Source organism: Canis lupus, chromosome 7 (assembly GCF_011100685.1).
Source record: "Canis lupus familiaris isolate Mischka breed German Shepherd chromosome 7, alternate assembly UU_Cfam_GSD_1.0, whole genome shotgun sequence".
Lineage (NCBI taxonomy): Eukaryota > Metazoa > Chordata > Mammalia > Carnivora > Canidae > Canis > Canis lupus.
Genome location: NC_049228.1, coordinates 57,269,157 through 57,289,223, shown reverse-complemented (window position 1 = coordinate 57,289,223; position 20,067 = coordinate 57,269,157). Strand labels below are relative to the sequence as shown.

Here is a 20,067-nt window from a genome sequence, read left to right as displayed (position 1 = left end):
TTTAAATACCAAGGACCTTTCTGGCTACTGTGTGGGTAGCAAATTTGAGTGGAACAACACTGGAGGCAGTTCAAAGGCCACTGTAAATCAAAAAGGAAGAGGGTCTGAATTAGGGCAGCAGGAATAGGTTTCTTCCAAAAGGACACAGTTGATATGCAGAGTAGATAGAATCAGTAGACTTTTAATCACAGGATGTGGGGGATGAAGTCGTGGGCAGACTACCAAATTTCTGGCTTGGGTGGTGATGCCACCAAACAGGATACAGGAAGAAGAGCAGGCTGAAAGGCGAGTTGACTGAGATGCTCCTAAGGACAAATGTCAGGGAGAGGCGTGGGCCAGGGATGGCACTCTGGGCAACATCAAGTACCAGGTGTAGTGGCACTGACAGTGAGAGCTTGGAGACGAGCCAACAGCAGGCGGTGATGTCCCACTGGCCTGGAGGTCCAGAATTCCAAGGAGCAAAACAAACAATTGTCTCGAATGTGGTAGAAAGGTCCAGCAAGGAAAACATCCAGTAAGTAGAAAGTAGGATGCGCTACAGATCTTAGTAAAAGCATTTCAGTAAAGTTATAAGAATAAAAGTCAGAGCACAGCGAGTCAGGAGGCAAAGGAGAGGTGAGGAGGGAGATGTTTGAGGAACTGTTAGACACAGACATAGGATTAAAGGCCGGCTTTAGGTTGGTTTGTTTTTTCAAATCAGTTGATATCTCATCACCTAGAGATGGCCAATGTTGACATCTTGGTGACCATCCTTTCATACGTTCCTTTATGCGTGTCTGTATGCGTATATATGTTGATGTAAAATACATATATAAGTACATACATACATACACATATACGCACAATAATGCAGACACAAAGAACATTGATTGTGGATAAGATTATTAGATACTAATAAAGCAAATTATATTTTTACAATTAACCCACCCTTTAAGTGATGAGAATCACAAATATCCACATAAAAGCAGAGTCTCTATTCTAAATCAAAACCCAAGAGCTCGATGTGACACACTCTACCCTTTGATAAAACTAATGTTTCTTATTTCTGAGAAACATAGGAAACAGACACACCCAATTTTTTGAAGACTGAGAGCCATTACCCACTTGGAAGATTTCCAGGGGTTTAAAGATATAATCTTAGGAGTAGAGCCCTAGGAGCTATACCTTTGTGGGCAAACAACCTCCCAGCAAGGGGGTACTGATAATATACACCCATGGAGTGACACCCAGTGAGTCATCAGGAAGGGGCAAGTTCCACCCTGTGGAAGCTTCCACACCTGTCTGTCTCACCATGATGAAAAAGAACAACACACAGAGCTCTCTACTGTGGTGTTGCAATGTCAACAAAGCTGGGAATACTGGTTAAACTGGCCTTGTCAGCTGAATAGCTACTGGATTTGGCTTGGGTTTGCTCTACCAGGAAATGGGGCAAGAGGTCAGATTTGTAACATTAAAAGGGTAACCCCCAAGGACTCCAGAGAAGAAAGCAGGACATGGGTCGTTGCTGTAGAAAGCTGAGTGCAGTGCTGTGTTTTAGTATAGGATACAGCCTCATTTCGGTTATAGCCCTCCCCCCTCCCTCTCCCTCCTACGCTCACCCCTGGTATGCCAATTTCCCTCCCATAGAAGTTCTCCTAGTAGTTATCAGAAGGAACATGTCTGATAAAGCATTCTGTATTAACCACTCTCCCTAGGCTGTACACAGTAGAAAGATTTAAAAGCATGAATCGTCGATCTCTGTCAAGAGTAGATAAATATCTGAATTTTTGTTTTTAATTAGAGAATGAAAAACTAAACAGTCAAATTGCCTACCTGGAGGAGACATGCAAAACTGCTATTATCCACTTGGAAGATATCACGGTTTCTTATTTATAATGTCAAAACTCAACTCTTTCTGGACATGTTTTAACAAAAGGAAATTGTATCTACTTAGGTAAAACTAGGTTCCATTTGTGGGGAGAGGGGATTTCTTTCTACTGCCATGGAATAGACACAGGTATAAATAATGTCAATGGTAGTACCTTGTGATATAGCAGACAAGACTGTGTAGAATTAAAAACCCAAAGCAACATGTTGTTGGGGGAAGGGAGGGTGATAAATCGAAGGGGACAATGGTTAACAGGCACTTCCTGCTGGGCATGTCACTTCCTATTCTCTCTGGCTTAGTTTTCCAGCGAACAACAGAACACACAGGTGCTCATGTCCCTCACCTACCTTCACTCACAGACAAAAGTGGAAAATAGTGCAAAACAAAAAAGTAAGCTTTCTCTCCTAGGGTAACAACTCCTTGATATCACCTTCTGGTTTGGTCAATTTATAAAAAGAAAAAAGACCTTTATTTTTCCCTTCCTGCACATTTTCCCAAGAAGCCCTGACAAGAAACTGTGAAAACATGAATTTTCAGGTCTTCAGGGTAATATCTTTACATGTAAACCACCTGAGAGTAAGACATGTGGAAGATGTCACATAAACAGATGCCCACCAGTATTTCCAGATCACTAAGGTTGGGCACAACGTGCAATCCTCTTTTTCAACCTTCAGAGATACAGGAACCTGGTAATTTTCTATCATCGACTTTAAAACTGATCAGATTTGCCTGTCAGTGGTATCCATTTATGGGAAGTCTCTTATATACTTACTTTTGTAAATTAGTTTTCAAGGTCTTATAAAACTGCAGGTTAGGATTTCTAGAAAAATGAACCTGAAAATGATACCCCTGGGATTCACCCTAAATCAACTATGAAAACACTACATTCACGATTGATGGAGAACGTGTTCACAGATTTCATTTTTCTAATACACGGATCTGCTTAAACCCAGTATGTGATTTCAGCTGCTTTCATCAATAACAGAGGTAAGAATGGCCAGTGTTCTCATACATGAAACGCTCCAGCTTCCACTGAAGAATTTGAAGCCAGTGTTCACACTACATATTTCCTCTCAAATGTTTTCAAACATAGTCCTAAGAGACGTAAGACCCATTCAAGTAGATGTTAGAAAGGTGGCCCTCTGCTGACGGTAAAGTGAGGTCACATGGTCATCACTTCCTTTTCTGTGCAGTTGGCCAATTTCGTACAGTGTGTTCAATTATTATGTGCCACTCCGCTTCTTGCTCTGTACAATAATTCAAACACTTCCTTTAATTTGCAGGTTGGCTTTCTAAATATTAATTTGTATATTCCTGGATCGGGGTACCTGGGGGACTCCGTGGTTGAGCATCAGCCTTTGGCTCAGGTCATGATCCTACATCAGGCTCCCCACGGAAAGCCTGCTTCTCCCTCTGCCTCTCTGTGTCTCTCATGAATAAATAAATAAGATCTTTGAAAAAAAAATATGTTCTTAGATCAATGACTTAACTCTCCTCCTCCCCTGCAGGTGGTATTTTCCTTGTTTGCATATGCCTATATGATAATGTCCCACCCTCCAGCTTAAACCGAACTGATTAATATAATACTGACCTTATGCTAGGCCCTTTCTTACATTCAAGCAAAACAATATAGCTCCAACAAAAGTAAACTAACATTAGTTTTAAGCAATACCTCTAGAAATATATATAGATGTATATATGTAGATGTATGTAAGGGAAGATGGAAAATGATGAAAGGCATAAGGAAAATGAATGATTCTAAAAATAAGAATGTTTGTAAAATATGTGCCTTTGAGAACAAGTCTAAATGGTAAATAAGACATGTGAAAATCTAATACTCATTTATGTACTCATTTATTCAACCAGTTAAACGTTTACTATGTACCTGGTGCACCGCGAGGGGCTACAAGGAATGCAAAGATAAATGAACTATATGCAAGAGTTTATAATAAGGCAGCAGATAACTGTAAAGGGCGTTTTACATACTTAGGTCCCAGACATGGTTTCAATAAAGTGCTCCAAGGCTTAGAAGGAGAAAAAGCCCTTCCAACAATGGCATTTGAGGTGAGGCATTTAGAATGGCTTTAAGATCAGGATCATTTATTCCTAGCCCAAAAGACATCCACTTTTCCTAAAGAAGGAGCTAATAAGCTTAAGAAAAAAACAGGAAAATCTAGATCTACTAAAAGTAATGCTTTGCAAAAGGATAGTTTATTACAGTTCCCCAACTCTAAAACCCATGGCACATCACATTTCCCCCTGAGTCTGCATACTTGAAAGAACAATGCTTAAGGCTAGTGGGATTGCAAATCCTAAACTATATGGGTTTTTTCCACAGGGTTGTCTAAGTTTGGGGAGGCTTCCTAATCTTACTCATTCGGGCCAGTTATACTGAGTCAGGAATCACTTGAGAAACCCAATCCATTCAAAAGCTGCCAAGTGGAGTAATCTTTTCCTTCTCATGTAGGTACAGTATTATCATGTTACATACCTTGCCTATCCTTATAGGCAGTCAAACTGGAAATCATTTCATTAAAGACAATGGTTAGATCCAGTGATTTGGAATTGATTCTAACATCGAATAGACTTTAAAAAGACAATGGTACATGCCTGGCTCTTCAATCCAATGTTTAATGTACTTTGTTCGGAAAATGAGCAAATAGGGCCATCCCAGAATAAGAACTGCCACAATCACCACTGTGTAGCCATACGTGGATTGCCAGGAACCTTAATTTCTAACAGGGGTCTATATGTGCTTCATGGAATTTGAAAAAAACCCTGGAAAATGATCTTAAGAAACTATCTCATCATACCTCACCAGGTTTAGACAAATGGCTGAATTAAATATACGGTACAAAATAATCAGGGTATCTCAAAACAGGTATTTGGAGGAAATCTATAAATAAGATTCTTCACATAAAGGTGGGAGGGACATTTTAAGTACTAAAACAGTCTGGGCAGCCCCAGTGGCTCAGCAGTTTAGAGCCACCTTCAGCCTAGGGCCTGATCCTGGAGACCTGGGATCGAGTCTCATGTCAGGCTCCCTGCATGGAGCCTGCTTCTCCCTCTACCTGTGTCTCTCATGAAAAAATAAAAATCTTTAAAAAAAAAACAAATAAATATTAAAACAGTCTATACGTAACATTTTAACATGTTTTCACATGCCAACAAAGAATCACTGTCTTACTGAATAATGGACGTGTTGACATTTCCAGGCTTAACCATCTTCATTTGGATCAAGCAAAGATCTTGTGCAATGGAAACAACAATGTGTTCAGGATGCTTCCATGTACTATTTTGCAAAAATTACATTTTCCACTTGGTTATTTCTAGCATATTAGAAACTATGTATTATTATAACTTAATCTTATACTTGACCACTAAATTCTGGCATTAATTATAATCTTTGGTTCAGTTGATTTACTTGAATTTTCTAGGGGTCAATCTTAAGATACTTTCCTTTCCTTTCCAAAATTTGTTATCTTACTTTTTTGTCTAACTATATCAACCACAAAGTAACAGCAACAGCAGCAGAGACTAATTACTGAGAGACAACACTCAGGATATGCTAGATGCTCTTCTAAACTTGTTAGCTACATATATGCTCATTTCAGCCTAGTAGTAAGTAAATGAGATAGGTATTATTATCCCTATTTTATAAATGAGGCACAGAAAGGTTAGGTAACCTATATAAAAGACCACAAAGCCTCTAAGCAGTTGAGTCAGGTCAACAAATCATCTCTCTACATGGTCATTTTGGTATAGTATGCATTCTAGTTGGGGGGGAAATTCAAGTTGTCAGGCCACTGCTATGAACTGAACACACGCCCCCTGCCAAATCCATACACTGAAATCCTAAAGCCCAACGTGATGGTATCAGAAAGTAGGGCCTTTGGCAGGTGCTTAGGTCATGAGGGTGGGGCCCTCACGAATGGCATTAGTGCTCTTCCAAGAGATCCCACAGAGCTCCCTAGTCCCCCATGTGCAGACACAGCGACCAAGATGGCACAAGGATCTCAGACTTCTCAGCCTCCAGACTGTGAGAAACAAATTTCCATTGTCGATAAGCCACACAGTGTGTGCTATTTTGTTACAGCAGCCTCGAGCGACTTAGACAGCCACAAAAGAGTAAATGCGAAAGTGAAAATCGTCTTATCCCTGATTCCAGTTGCTATTGTTTGCCACAAGGAAGGAGGTGATAAGCTTGAGTCGGCCAGGAATCACGGAGCTGAGCCAGGGTGGTTCCTGCCACCTCGACATCTTGGAGCCCATGTCATTCAAGGTCTAGTGTTACTACTGAGTCATATTGTGGCACTATCTGGCTGGTCAAGCATGAAGACAGGTGTCCAGGGACGACTGGACATCAGCAGCAAGAGTGGGTACCTTTCTGCCACATAGTAACATGCTCCGAGGGGATGACAAAACTCACCAGGAACAAAGAGAAGATAATTCCTTAATAGTTCCAGCAACGGGTAAAATGCATCATCTGACTTTCCCTGTATCACTTTACAAAAGGGACTACTCACTCACTATAGAACAATGTGTGTATGTGTGTTAATTCAGGAGACGGCAGGACTAAAGTGAAGTCATATATGCCAGAAATTCTGTGGTTCAGTTTAAATGTCTTTATTCTTTCAGTTTCCAGTTGTCTGCCCTACTAATCCAGCCAGACATGGGTTCTGCTCAAATAAAAAGATTGCCCTTTCCCTAGCCAGTTTATACCTTGGAAAACACAGACCATTCCGCATGATGCTCCAACGGGAGAGAGGAGGAACAAAAAGCCCTTGGACTTGTGAGCTTTTTCTGCTAGACAAGCAGAAGAATGAGACTAGATAAGTAGAAGAATAGCAGGTAGGTCGTATGGCTGACAAGCAGCTTTGTTAAATGTAAAGGAAAGATAAAAACACCAAAAGAACAATTACAGCCTTAATCAAAATGCTTTCTCATACCTGAGATTATATCCTCTTCATGATTCACCCAGCCTGCCCCTGAGAGACTTCAGAGCAGTCCCAAAGAACAATGGAATGTATTATTTGCTATTTTCCGCCTTCCTTATGCAATTTGCTAGTCACAAAGGGCCACCCCCACTTGCTGCCAAAGAGTTATCTCTAAAACACAAATATAATATCATGGGAGTGAGCTCACTGCTGACAAGACACAATCCAAACCCAGAAGGTTCATAAGAACTTTGTGATCTGGCTGCTGTGGCAGGATGTAGGTTGAGTACTTAGGCTTTACAGTTTGATGACTTTGGTTTTGAATCTCGACTTCATCTACTGATTGTAGGACTTTGGCTAAGATCCCAAAGACATGGTTTCCTTATCTAGAAGGGTATAGTTTCTATGATTAAACAGGACAATGTGCTGGCCTGGTGACCACACAGTAGGTGCCTCTGAGAGCTCACTGTTGTGGGTCTTAAATGCCACAACACGTAACACTCCCTCCTTCCAGTTGTCTCTCCATTCTCTGCCCCATTGCCCAGCGTCTAGTAGGTATTGAGTTATTCAGTCAATATCCAAAAGTTTCCACAGACCTTCCTAGATTTGAACTGCCTCTTTGTGGCCAGAACTTAAAAAAAAAAAAAAAATGCTTCTGTTAAAATGTTGAGAAGGGAAAAGATCTAGCAGTAAAAGATAAATGGTGATACGTTTCCATTTAGTAGGTTCTGGGAGGGGGCCCCCCAGATCCCCAGATCTTGACCCCATACAGCTACACTATGTTAAATTCTTATTTTCAACAGCATTTTAAGCACCATACATTCTGTGGATGTATACTGCAATCTGAAGCAGGAAGACCAGGTTTTACAATGTTGTTTTAATTCTTCTGAAATCTGTTCATGCTAGGCATTTACAGATATGCCCCTTTTTAATATAAAGCCAGAAGGAAAGAGCCAGGGTAGTGGTGGAGGATAAACAAAGCTTTGCAACTCAAGGGATTGCTCTTTTGCTGCCCCCTGAATTTTTCTGCCATGACACACATGGTTGCTGTCGGTCTCATGCACTGTGTGCAGAAAGTCATGTCTATTCACAAACTGTTTAACATGTTTTGTTTTGTTTTGTTTTTTTTTTTTTAAAGTCTGGGCAACAGCTTGTTATGTTTTAGAAATTAACTCTGACACTGGCTTTCTAGACGATGTCCGTCTGGCAGCCTCTATATAAAAAGTGAGAATTTTTGATAATGAAGCATAAAACTGATTACTAGTAATAATATTAATTTCTGGGTTTCTCCATGTTGACACCACGGATACTTTGGGCTAGAGAGCTTTGTTGTGGCAGCTGTCCTGTGCATTGCAGGAGGCTCAGCAGCATCCTCAGTTTCTGCCCACAGATTACAGAAGCTTCCCTGCTCTCATTATGACAACCAAACGTGTCTTTAGACATTGCCAAATGTCCTGGGGATGGAGAGGTGGGTGCAAACTCCCAACTTGGTTGAGCAACTTACTTGCTCAAACTTGGTTGAGAACCACTGGTCTATGTTAAAGAAGGAAAACAATCTTTTGTTTTCTTAAAGAAGTAATAGAGTTATTAAGAACTGTGATAAATTCCGGGGCTTCTGGGTGGTGCAGTCAGCTAAGCACCTGAATCTTGGTTTCAGCTCAGATCCTGATTTCAGGGTTGTGAGACTGAGTCTGCATCAGGCTCGATGCTTAGTACAGAGCCTGCTTCAAATTCTCTCTCTCTGCCCCTCTGGCTCATGCTTTCTCTCTCTGTCTCTCTCTCAAATAAATAAAATAAATCTTTTTTAAAAATGTGATAAATTCCATAATAGATGTTTTGATCTTAACAATTCCTTTTGAATGAAGGAAATAATTGCCAAAGATAGGCAAAACTATTATATCTTTACAGCATCAATCTTTCCAGGCTGAGATTTTTGTACATCTTTTTTTTTTTTTTTCCTATCTGACCTCTTACTCCAAACATACTTTTCTGTGGAATTATCTCTGATGTGCCTGGCATCATAACCAAATCAGGGGCACCTGGGTGGCTCAGTTAGCTAACCGTCTGCCTTCAGCTAGTGTTATGATCTCAGGGTCCTGGGACCAAGCCCTGCATTGGGCTCCCTGCTCAGTGGGGAGCCTGTTTGTCCTTCCCTCTGCCTCTCCCCTGCTTGTGAGTGCTCTTTCTCTTTCTCAAATAAATAAAACCTTAAAAAAAAAAAAAAAAACTAAACTGAAAACTGTAAGGATAAGAACATTCTTCCCAATCTGGAAGCCCAGCACCTGAGATGATGAGAAACTTCTTTTAGAAGGGCCCTAAATCTTTACTTTCCAACTTTATTTAGTTTGAGGAAGGACTTGAAAGACTTTTTGTTGTTGCTGCCAACATTTATTTTAAGGGAAAAGAGTGGTTTTAGCAAAAAAACAAAAAAAAAAAAAAAGAGAAATAAATTAAAACCATTAGGAAAAAGTGTGCATGACCACTTTAAACTAGGAGGTTAAAAAAAAAAGTCTATTTCCTTAGAGATTGGACCAAAAAAAAAAAAAATCTCAGAATTATGTTTTTCCTTTTCATCTTGTTCCCTACATCTAGGTATCAACTTTTAGCTCATCAGCATTTCCCCCAGCCTAGCTCAGGGCTTCATTATCTTTCATCAGGTCTATTTCAACAACTTCCTTATCTGGTTTCTCTCACCTTCTCATCCTTCCTTCTGAATCAGTGGGGAAGGTGACAGAGCATGGGGGGAGGCAACCTCAGGTAATTGTCTAGAAACAGATTCTGTGAGTGCTCTCCAGGCAAAGAGATGACAGCTCCCAATATCCACCCTAGAACTCAAACTCCTTCACCATTTGTTCTAACTTTGTTTCCTAAATGCCCCTTTCCCTTCTTCCCACAAAGCACTGATACTACTTTCACTATTGCCTACAATCCAAACCTTCATCCAGGCTGGTACTGTTGAGAGTGCCCTTTCCTCCCACGTTCACTTAAGGCCCTCACCTAACACTCTCAGCATGGATCCCCCCCTTATCCATTTGTCTGCATCTCTCTTAGCAATTATTTACTGGCTTCTTATGGCCATATAGGGGTTTAGCGCTACTTCTGCCTATTCCAAGGTACTATGACACTGGACCAGTTCTCTGGCATTTTCTGTCAACCTGCTGAAAAAAAATCTGTCCTTTAAAGATGAATCAATTTCAGTTAGGTCAAAAATATTTAGTCGAGCCCTTAAGTTTTTTCAGGCTTATGATATAACAGGACTACCCTCAAGGAGCCTTCAGCAGAGGGAAGAAGAGCAAGATGAAAACACTCAGGCACAAACTATTATAGGGATTCCAAAGTATAAGGAAGAGGAAGATCCTTGTCTATATACATGGTGTGGAAAATTAGGAAAAGCTTCTTGAGGAAGGTGGTTTTTGAGGTAGGATTTCATAGTTGGGTGGTGACTCTAATGTATGAGCCATCCAAATACTACAAATAGTAGAGGGTAAGGCCACGCAGGCGGGGTCTGAGGAACAACAAACAGCCCAGGGGAGTTGGGGGTCTACTGGACAGCGACGCCCTTAGTCCAATGGACACCAGGCCTCAGAAAGGCTCTGCATCAGACAAGAGTCTGCACTCATGTGGAGACAGGTCTGGAAAGTCCTGGCCAGTGGTCAAGTAACAGAGCCATAATGGGGGGAAAATAACCTGATGGTAGCACCAAGATTGACAGGAGGAGAAGAGGCTCTTGGATCTTCAGAGCAGGTGAGACCCAGTGAGGGTAGCTGGGAAAGGCCAGCAGCTTTGACAGGGACTGTGGAGACAGCATCAACAAGACGTGGCACACAATTACTTTAGGGGTAAAGAGGTGGATGAGAGCTAAAACTCCCACCCAAGGTGACTAGCTTTATTGCTAAAAGTAAGAAAGCTAAGATGATGAAATGGAATGAGGAATTGCAAGGAAGAACATAATTGCCACTGAGTATTAAACTCACAGAGTGCCAAGACAGGAGAGGAGACACAGAGTATTTCAAAAGTCTATGTGCCCACAGCATTTCAGTCACCTACGATGATTTCTAACATCTAGAAAATAAAAGCTTTGTGTTTATTTTGCTTGTCTCACACGCTCTCATTGGCTTGACTCACTCTTGGGGACAAACCCGAGGATGTTCTGTAAACCAGTCCTAACAAGCTGGAGGCCCCCATAATGTATACTTCACTGAAAACACATATCGATGTGTCTGAATCATCTCTCCTCTAGCCCTAAATATCAGAAAAGTCGGCCTGGTCCATGTGGTTCATTGTTTTTCTGTGTAGAGTACACCTGACAACTTCCCAGATGGGGAAGCAGTCTAACAGAAGGCCAGCACACAACTTCATGGAGAGTGAGTCACAAAGGTAAGTGGTTCTAGTTCTAAGCAGCAGAGTGGAGTGACTTCAGGAAGTTTTACCAGAATTACAATCAGTTTGGGAACACAGGATTAAGTCTGTTTTCTGCAAAGGAAAAAAACAAAAAAACAAAAACAAACAAAAAAACCTCAAACCAATTCCTAAAAGCTGACAAGGAATCTTTCAAAAGGTCACCTTTTAAAAAAAATTTGCACTCATTTAGAGGTACAAATCCAACATGGAAATCAAATTATGAAGTGAGACAAGCCCATCCCCGCCCATGCTATAAACACTCCATTAACAGTGTGGTTTCAGGCAGCTTGTTCAAACTTTCCACCTGATGTTAATCGCATTATCTCATAGGTTAAATTATACTTGAACTGGAGCTATCCCATTCAAGTACCAACTTTCCATTCAGTACCAACATACAAGAAGAAAAGATCTAGGAAAGAGCAGCCCGAGAGGTTTTTTTTTTTTTTCTTTTAAAAAGATTAAATAAAGACAGCAAGAACAAGTTGGGGGGCAGGAGGCAGAAGCAGACTTCCTATTGAACAGGGACCTGGACGCCAGACTCAGGGCTCTATCCCAGGACCCTGAGATCATGACTTGAGCCAAAGTCAGATACTTAACCGACTGAACCATCCAGGCATCCCCCAGTGCCCCCCCACCCCCACCCTCCGGCTGCCCAGGAATTTCTAAAACACCATCCCTGTTTTGTGCCTGAGTTCTTATATTTTTGATCCTAGATTTTCTACTTGTAGAGTCCGTATAGATTTACAAAAAGAGTTAAACAGGCTGAAATGTGAAAATGGCAATCGAGGGATTCTCAAGGTTTTACTAAAGTCATTTACTAGCATTAATAGATCAAGAGAAGCCACATGGTATGACACCAAATACCTCTCTGCTGAATTTGCTCACACATTCCCCGTTTCCCTATCTCCCGTAGGCTCTTATTTTAAGGAGAAACTAAGAAAAAAAATGTTTCCTTTCTTCCTCAAATCTTACACACACCCCGTTAACCCTTTTACTTAAATCACTACCACCAACTTGGACACCCCCTGGAAACTGGCCCCTGTCAAGAGCAATCAAGTCTCCTTAGGAAGCCACTAGCTGGATGGCGCTACATGCTGTGAAAATGGAATCCTTTCTTCCCAAGTTCACCTTTCATGGGGCTGTTTCCACAAACACTCAACACCAGAACAAAACCACCCAGTGAAGGGTGAACTTTCACCCCTACAGAAATTATCCAGGACTATAAATAAAACTCAAGGATGGAGGCAGAGTGGTTTGGTGAGAATACCACTTAAGAGTTTTATATGACAATTAACTTTGCTACTGGTTGGTTGGTCACAGTCCTTTGTATTACAAAAATTTTTAAACACAGAAAGTTAGGGTAATGAACACTCCATTCACTCTTCCCCAAAATTGAACAGCTTCAACAGCTTGTCTTATATTCATCTATTTTTATGTTTGTTTTAGCTGAAGTGTTTTATAAATTATAATCACATTTTCCCCTAAGTAATTCAGTATGTACCTCTAAAACACAAAGCCATCTTCCTCATATCTATAAAACTAGCATCACCTCTAACAAAATCGAAATAATTTCCTAATATCATCTCATCATGAGAGTCATTCCTATATTTCCTGAGGTTATTGTTCTTAAGCACTGAGAACTGAGACTAGAAAGCTACACCAAAGGTTGATGACAACCCTTGAGTCATCCTTTCTCTCGCAGGTAGGTGATTATCATTGCTTGGAATTCAAGTGGAAGGGTAAATGCCCAAATGTAGAAGATACATCCACCCAAGCTCCGACTATAAACCTATGTCATTAACAGCTACAACAATAACTTCATGAAGTAAAGAAGTGGAATGAAAGACAGAACAAATGCCTTTCAAGGGAAAAAAAAATGACAAGGACAATTTCCCAGACCCTAGGCTATTACATTACTTAAATAGTCTCCCCCTCTTTTCTCTTCTGAATCACTCCCCCTAGCCTAGAAAGATTCTTCAGACTCCGTTATTCTTAAAAGTGAGTATTAAAAACTTTTGACTCTTATATCCTTTCTCTTGGATTCTCTTTAATATCCTCTCTTGGATTCTTTTTAATATGTCTTAACAAGAGTCATTGTCCTTTGCTTGCTCTTACCTTCCACTTATTTTTATACTACCCCTTCTGTTATCTACTTGCCTTGCTTTTATTCACTGACCACCCACCCACACACACATCCCTACACACCCCCACACCCCCCATGGAGACTGACAATTTCCTTATCCACACTCACAACATGCTTCCCCCAGGCCTCACCCTCCCCGCTCCCAGCAGGCTCTCATACATTGCCCTCTCCAAGTCCACAGGGCTCCTGGGAAAGCTCTTCTGCCTTTGCTTCTTCCTGCAAATTTATTCAGAGATGGAAATGTTACCTGTTTGCAGATGACTTATAAATCTGGAAAAGGTCAAGATAAACATATATTTACTTAATTTTCCCCTAGAGTCAGAATACAAGTGGGGAGTTGCGTGTGAAAGGGGAGGAAAATGAAAGAGCGTTCTTTGCCTTACTGGTAATTTCTAATGGATCTTTCTTCTGTACAATGGTTAGAAAGCCTTATGTGTGGACAGTGCTTTCTAGCACTTTCCAGGCAATGGCAGTGAGGGAAGCAGGTGTATCTTGGGTTCAAATCACACTTCCTAGCTGTGTAATATTACAAGATACTTAACATCTTTCAACCTCAATTTTTGCTTGTGAAAAATGGGATGAGAATAGAACCATTTCCTGGGTTTGTTGTGAAAGTTACACAAAGAAATAAAATGCTGAGCTAACAAAGTGCTAGATAATAATTAGCACTAAGTAAATTTTAGTGATTGCTGTGACCTAAAGGTTCAATTACAAAAAATGGTTATTTCTTAAGTATCTCACATTTATCACTGGCAAAATTGGCTGGCTTATGTTCCTTGGCATATTCTGTTAGTCCATAGGGCTTTTTGAAAGAAAGTTTGGTCACTGCCATTTTAACACATAAACTTTATCTCACATAACATGGAAAGTACACAAAGTGTTGTTCAATGCTAGTGCTTACTTTTGTAAACAGATGATTCATGCTAATTAAACTTGCAACCCAAGAGAACAAAATTAGCTTGTTTCGACATTTCCTTTTGTTCAGTAATTATACTTCAAGGTTAAGTAGATACCACATTACGAGAATTTTGCCTGAGAGACAGAATGCACACCCACATTTTTAAAACCAGGCGCTGCTGACAGAAATCCAGTGTTTGCTGAACAAGAGCCCTGTAGACTTCATAAGCAAATCTTCCACTAACCTTGTGCTCTTATTTCTGTACATATTGTAGCTAGTAGGGAAGTATTAAGATCAGTTTTGCTTGTTATAGATTCACCAGATTTGCAGGAGGATGAGAATTTAAAAATAGAAGCCAAACGTGGCAGCAGTTTCTCTCTGATGCTTACGTTCAAGAACCAATCTGTTCACCCATGATGACAGGGGAGCGTTCCATCAAATGATTTAAATTTTCATAAACCCAGAATTCTCCTACTTCTCAAATGGGTGTGGACCTAAGACATACATCACATTCTGATCCATTTGGTTTCTCCAAGTTTTGTCTTTACAGACTACTATTTGGGGCTGGCTTTCATGAGAGAAGTGGTAACGAGGAGGTACCACTGATTAGTGCTCATTATGTGCCAGGCAAGGTGTTGAATCACTGACACAAGTTAGGTCACAAGGAATCTTCATGACATTTCCTAAGTAAATCTCCTTTGCATAGATTGGAAATGCAGAGCTTTGGGAGGTAAATGAAATTCCAGAGGCAATGGCATATCCAGGTTTTTGTGGAACCTAACATGTACAATAGTTTTAAAGGCAAAAAAAAAAGTCAGATTGTGAGTACTAAATTTAGTTTAATGTTCTAGGAGAGGTCAGCATAAATAAGGAATCCTAAGGTACAGTTTCAGCAGTAACCACCTAGTGTCTGCCTGACAGACCAGTCAAGCTGCAGAGACAAAGGAATCTGAAGAAGAGAAACGTGATTTGTAAAGTGAAAATCATCTTTACAAAATCTTGGCTATAATGAAGTTGCACTCGGCTTTAAAAAAAAAATTTAGGGATCCCTGGGTGGCTCAGCGGTTTAGCACCTGCCTTTGGCCCAGGGAATGATCCTGGAGACCCAGGATGGTGTCCCGCGTTGGGATCCCTACGTGGAGCCTGCTTCTCCCTCTGCCTGTGTCTCTGCCTCTCTCTCTCTCTCTCTCTCTCTCTGTGTCTCTCATGAATAAATAAAATCTTTAAAAAAATAATTTTTAAAAATTTATTTTAAAAATTATATTTATTTATTTATTTGACTAAAAAAACTTTTTAAATAAACTTGTTTTTTGGTTTACTATGTCAGGAGAGATAAGGAGTGGGGAAGGAGGAAACACATGCAGGGTGAATGAGAAGTTTTTGTTTTTGTTTTTGAAGTGCTAAGCAGTAATTTACATGGTCTGAGTATGCAGAATGCAAAAAAATTCTGAGTTCTGCATTGTATGTTCCTTAGGAAATCTTTGCCCTTTTGGACACAGTGAGAAGTCAGAAAGTTTAGATACAATTTATTTGTGATGTCCTTTGAATAAAATTTGTATGAAAGCAGCAATCACTTTTCTAAACACTATGCCAATTTTTTTTTTGAGTGGTTTCTCTGCTGTTAGCAAAATATGTGATGCTGACTGAACACATTCTCTCCCTTAGAATCAATTGTTTGTTACACCAAGAAAACTCTTTCTTATCCAAAATGAAAAAGTGATTTTGCCAGAATGAGGGAGATTTTTATTTTTTTTCCAAAGCACATCTAGTAATTTTAGAATTCAGAATTGAGGCAACTCTTATTACCATTGTGTCAGAACACAGCTCTGATAAGTTCAAAGCATATTTTTCTTTTCTCAAAATTTTATGCCATTATTTCTTTTCATATGAGGAATTTCATGAAATTTTATGAAAATTTCTGATGAAGGGCACTCTGAATTATGAGTTCCTAAAAATGCAGAGTTTTATTATATGCCAGAATGTGTGTGAACAGAGCTGCATCTGGCTGCCCAGGCTGTGCACTGCCCAACTCTAAGGGACACTATTTACACAAAGTGAGGAGCGTTGCCTGTAGCAAGACAGTGCAGGGACCCCCAGCTGCAAGAGTAAACTGACAGAGAGAATGGTTGCTACCTTGGCCAGAAAAGAAGGACAACGTGCTTGGAAAATGAAGGGGGTATGTCACAGAGATACATGGGCCAGCTAGGACCCAAATGGCTAAATGTGGGGCAATGAAAACATCAAAATATATAAGGGACAGGAATATATTATGACCGACTGAATGAAATAGGAATCCGTAATTCAGTAACAGGTAAATAAATAAATAAATAAATAAATAAATAAATAAATAAATAAATAAGAAAAGCTCTGCTTCCAGTAGAAAGACAACAAATAGAAGCAGCAATAGTGGGGTTTGGTTAGAAATGGGTCGTTCTGTCACTTTCATGGTAAAAACCCAATCAGATAGAAATCAAGAACTACACAAGGATGGAGGTGGGGAGATTTAGAGAAGGATTATTCCTACTCTGAAATGTCCTACTCTTCACAAATGGGATTTGTGCCCTTAGAAGAGAGAGAGAGACAGTGGAATTCTCACTCCACCAAGTGAGCACACAACGAGACGACCACCACCTGGAAACCTGGCAGCCATCATCACCAGACACCGGATTGTTCCTGCCTCCAGAACTCTGAGAAATGAACTGTTTATCACCTCCTCCATCCACGGTATTTGTTACAGCAGCGTGAAAATAAGACAGTCCTCTATTTCAAGGGTTTTTTTTCCCCTTTAAGATATTTTCTTTCCTTTCATGAAGTGGTTGGTCTAATCTAAAAGTTCATGTTTTCTTTTTAGTCTTGAGACCTCAACTTGTCATTTAAAATAAGTATCATCTTTTAAAAATTTTTAAAAATTTTAATTCCAGAGTAGTTAACATACAATGTTATATTAGTTTCAGGTGTACAATACAGTGATTCACCACTTCCATACAACACCCAGTGCTCATCATGACAAGTGCACTCCTTAATCCCCCTCACCTGCTTAACCCATCCCCTCACTCATCTCCCCTCTGGTGCCCTATTTCCCAGTTAAGTGTACCATCATCTTCCTTACAAAGAGTAAGCCGTTGAACATCCCACTTCTTTCTTCCTAGTGGAAGTTGAATGGCTGTTAGTAAGAAATGTTCAAAATAATAAAATATGTACAAATACCTGGGGAAATCTTTTCTTCTGACAATGTGTATGCCCATCCCAGGAAAGTGGGTCCCACCCCTGGCTGCATAATTTAACTACATAATTTAACATCCTTATTAGCCCATCCTTAAGCTGACACTCAAGACCAATTAGAGCAGAATCTCTGGAGATGGGATCTGGGGACTAGTTATTTTTAAAGCTCTCTAGGAGATTCTAGTGTGTAGCTAAGATTGAGATTCCTAGATCAAGAATCTATGGCAATAAAGAATTATATCTTTTGTCTACAGATCTAAAGGATTCACAAGGGTTTTTTAGAATTGGTCTCACTGCCTTAACTATAGAGAACAAACAGATTTTTAACTACAGAGAACACAGATGGTTATCAGAAGGGAGGCGGGGAGGGGGGTGGGGTGAAGTAGGTGAAGAGGATTAAGAGGACACTTACCATGATGAGCACTGAGTAATGTATGGAATTGCTGAATAACTATATTGTACACTTGGAACTAACATAACACTGTATATTAGCTATGTTGCAATTAAAATTTTTTAAAAAGTTAAAAACGAATTGGTCTCACTTGTTGAGGAATGTACAGTCCCAACTGGTGAGTGGATGTGTATCTCCAGGAAAAGGTAACTGAACAAAGACTGGGGCCTGTACCAAAGGAATGTGAGACACAATAAATACGTGCAGAGACCACACAGGGACAGCAGGGATGCAAGGATAGGCCCTGATAACAGCAAGGCTGAGGAAGGCCACTCTAGCTGGGGAATGGCGTAAATGGAAAAGTATCCAGTATGTCCAGGAAACAGCGAGGCGACCAATCTAGAACAGCAAGGCGACCAATCTAGCTAGATGGAAGGTTCACTCTTCAGAGTGGAAAAGGTAAGTTTGGAGAAGCAGACTAGAACTTTAAGAAACAAGCCAAGGAGTCTGGTGGCAGTGTGGAGACTCCAAGGAGATTTAAGTAAAGGACCAAATGAAACCATTTTGCTGGGAAGACTGCATTGATTAAAAAATTCAATGTGCTACAAGAATACGGCACAATAGGTAAAACTGCCTGTGTGATGAAGCACAGTTTTATACTTTTCTCATCAGTTTTCCACAAGAAACAGGGACTGGGAGTTTGGGCCTCATAAAAATAGCACGGATCTCACCTGTCATGGGACCCTTGGCAGGAGAGACTGGACAGGCCAGAAGGTCTCTGTCCCTTTGGCCTGACTCCCAACCTCACATTCAGCAGCTTTCATTCCTCGTTTTTCCATGAAGGCTACTCCTATGGTCAGCAAATGTAATCCTAGGGGACAAAGTTTCAGGCTAGAGAAATTCTTTCTTACAATTTTTTTTAAGTAAGAATTTTTGAGAAGCTGAGTGATCTTGAGGACATACTGGCAATTGAAGGCTGTCCTACAAATCAAAAAGCGGGCTAAACTATTCATTTATTCAAAAAATATTGAACCTTACCATTTGCTGCCATTCTAGCCAGTGGGACCACAGCAAGGTCCCTTTTCCTGATAGGCAACTCTCTAGGTGTTATAAAGGTTTCACTGAGAAACATAATGGCAGTTGAGGGCTGTAAAACTTATAAGTAATTGGTTAAAGCATTCTCCTACAGAATTAGAAAAACTGACCAATTATGGAGAAAAAAAATCAAGATCCTTTACATAATGATATAAGTATAGGATAACATGGTTGGGTTTTTTTTTTTTTTTAATTGCATTTATAAGACAGCACAATTGAAAATGTATTCAAACCACTAGAAGTATCCTGAACTCCCAGACAGTGCAGGCACCCAGAACATACTCAGTAAAAGTCAGTTTCACTGAATGGCATTCAAAGTTGAGGCAAAACGGCTGCTCTCACCCTGATTTAACTAAAGCAGTGAGAGCACCTCAGCTGCCTGTATTCCAAATGCATTGTGGCAAAGGGGGACACGGCCAGGAATCTGAGCTTCCAATACAATATTTTTAAAGCCAGACCACAGCGCTCATATGTGAAATGGCACCTTGTAAAACCATTCACAAAAGCAAAATCCAAGTTATGTCCAGGATTATTTGGAGACTGTAGCTCAGATATCAACTGCCGTCCCAAGACTACAGAGACTTTCTTTGTATTTGTTAAATATTCATTTTATTAATATCTGGTAAGAATCTACATGTAACTACATGCATTAATTAAAAATACCTATGACAAAACAAAACTTTCACTGATAGATAAAATAACTACAAAAAAAGTGTTTGGTTCTTTTTCTAAGTCATCGTACTCTGGTTTATAGACAAGTCCTATTTTCTCACCATGGAGAAAAAGATTTGCATTTTTGCTCCTCTGCCTCTCTTGCCCCTTGAGGGGAGTTTTACCTGCATAATGTACTGGAATCTCTATCTTTGGTCCAATGACATAGTGCCCCTCCTCCAGGCTGTGGGCAGTGATGGTGGTCCACTGACGGCACGAGTGAATCAGAAGGTACTCGTTTTCCCGCAGCCCTTCTATGCATTCTCCTAGAAAAGATAATTTTGCATAAGAAACTTAGAATCAGCATCTGCTTGCTCCATATTCTGCAATAAAAATTTCGTTAGTTAAAATGTCCCTAATGCAGAAACTGATAGTTCATCCCAAGAGGACACAAGCTTGCTT

General features: G+C 40.2%; 1 protein-coding gene across 3 annotated transcripts in view; it reads right to left on the bottom strand.

Moving 5' to 3' along the window:
* Positions 1-20,067, bottom strand: part of GAREM1 (GRB2 associated regulator of MAPK1 subtype 1) — a 201,541-nt gene that overhangs the window by 108,107 nt on the left and 73,367 nt on the right. For 2 of the 3 annotated variants that reach the window (XM_038543581.1, XM_038543582.1), the window contains exon 2: positions 19,791-19,931. In XM_038543581.1, coding sequence (XP_038399509.1) covers positions 19,791-19,931 — 141 coding nt within the window. Of the gene's footprint in view, positions 1-18,590; positions 18,731-19,790; positions 19,932-20,067 lie in introns of those variants that run through there. The other variant, XM_038543583.1, reaches the window with a different exon arrangement.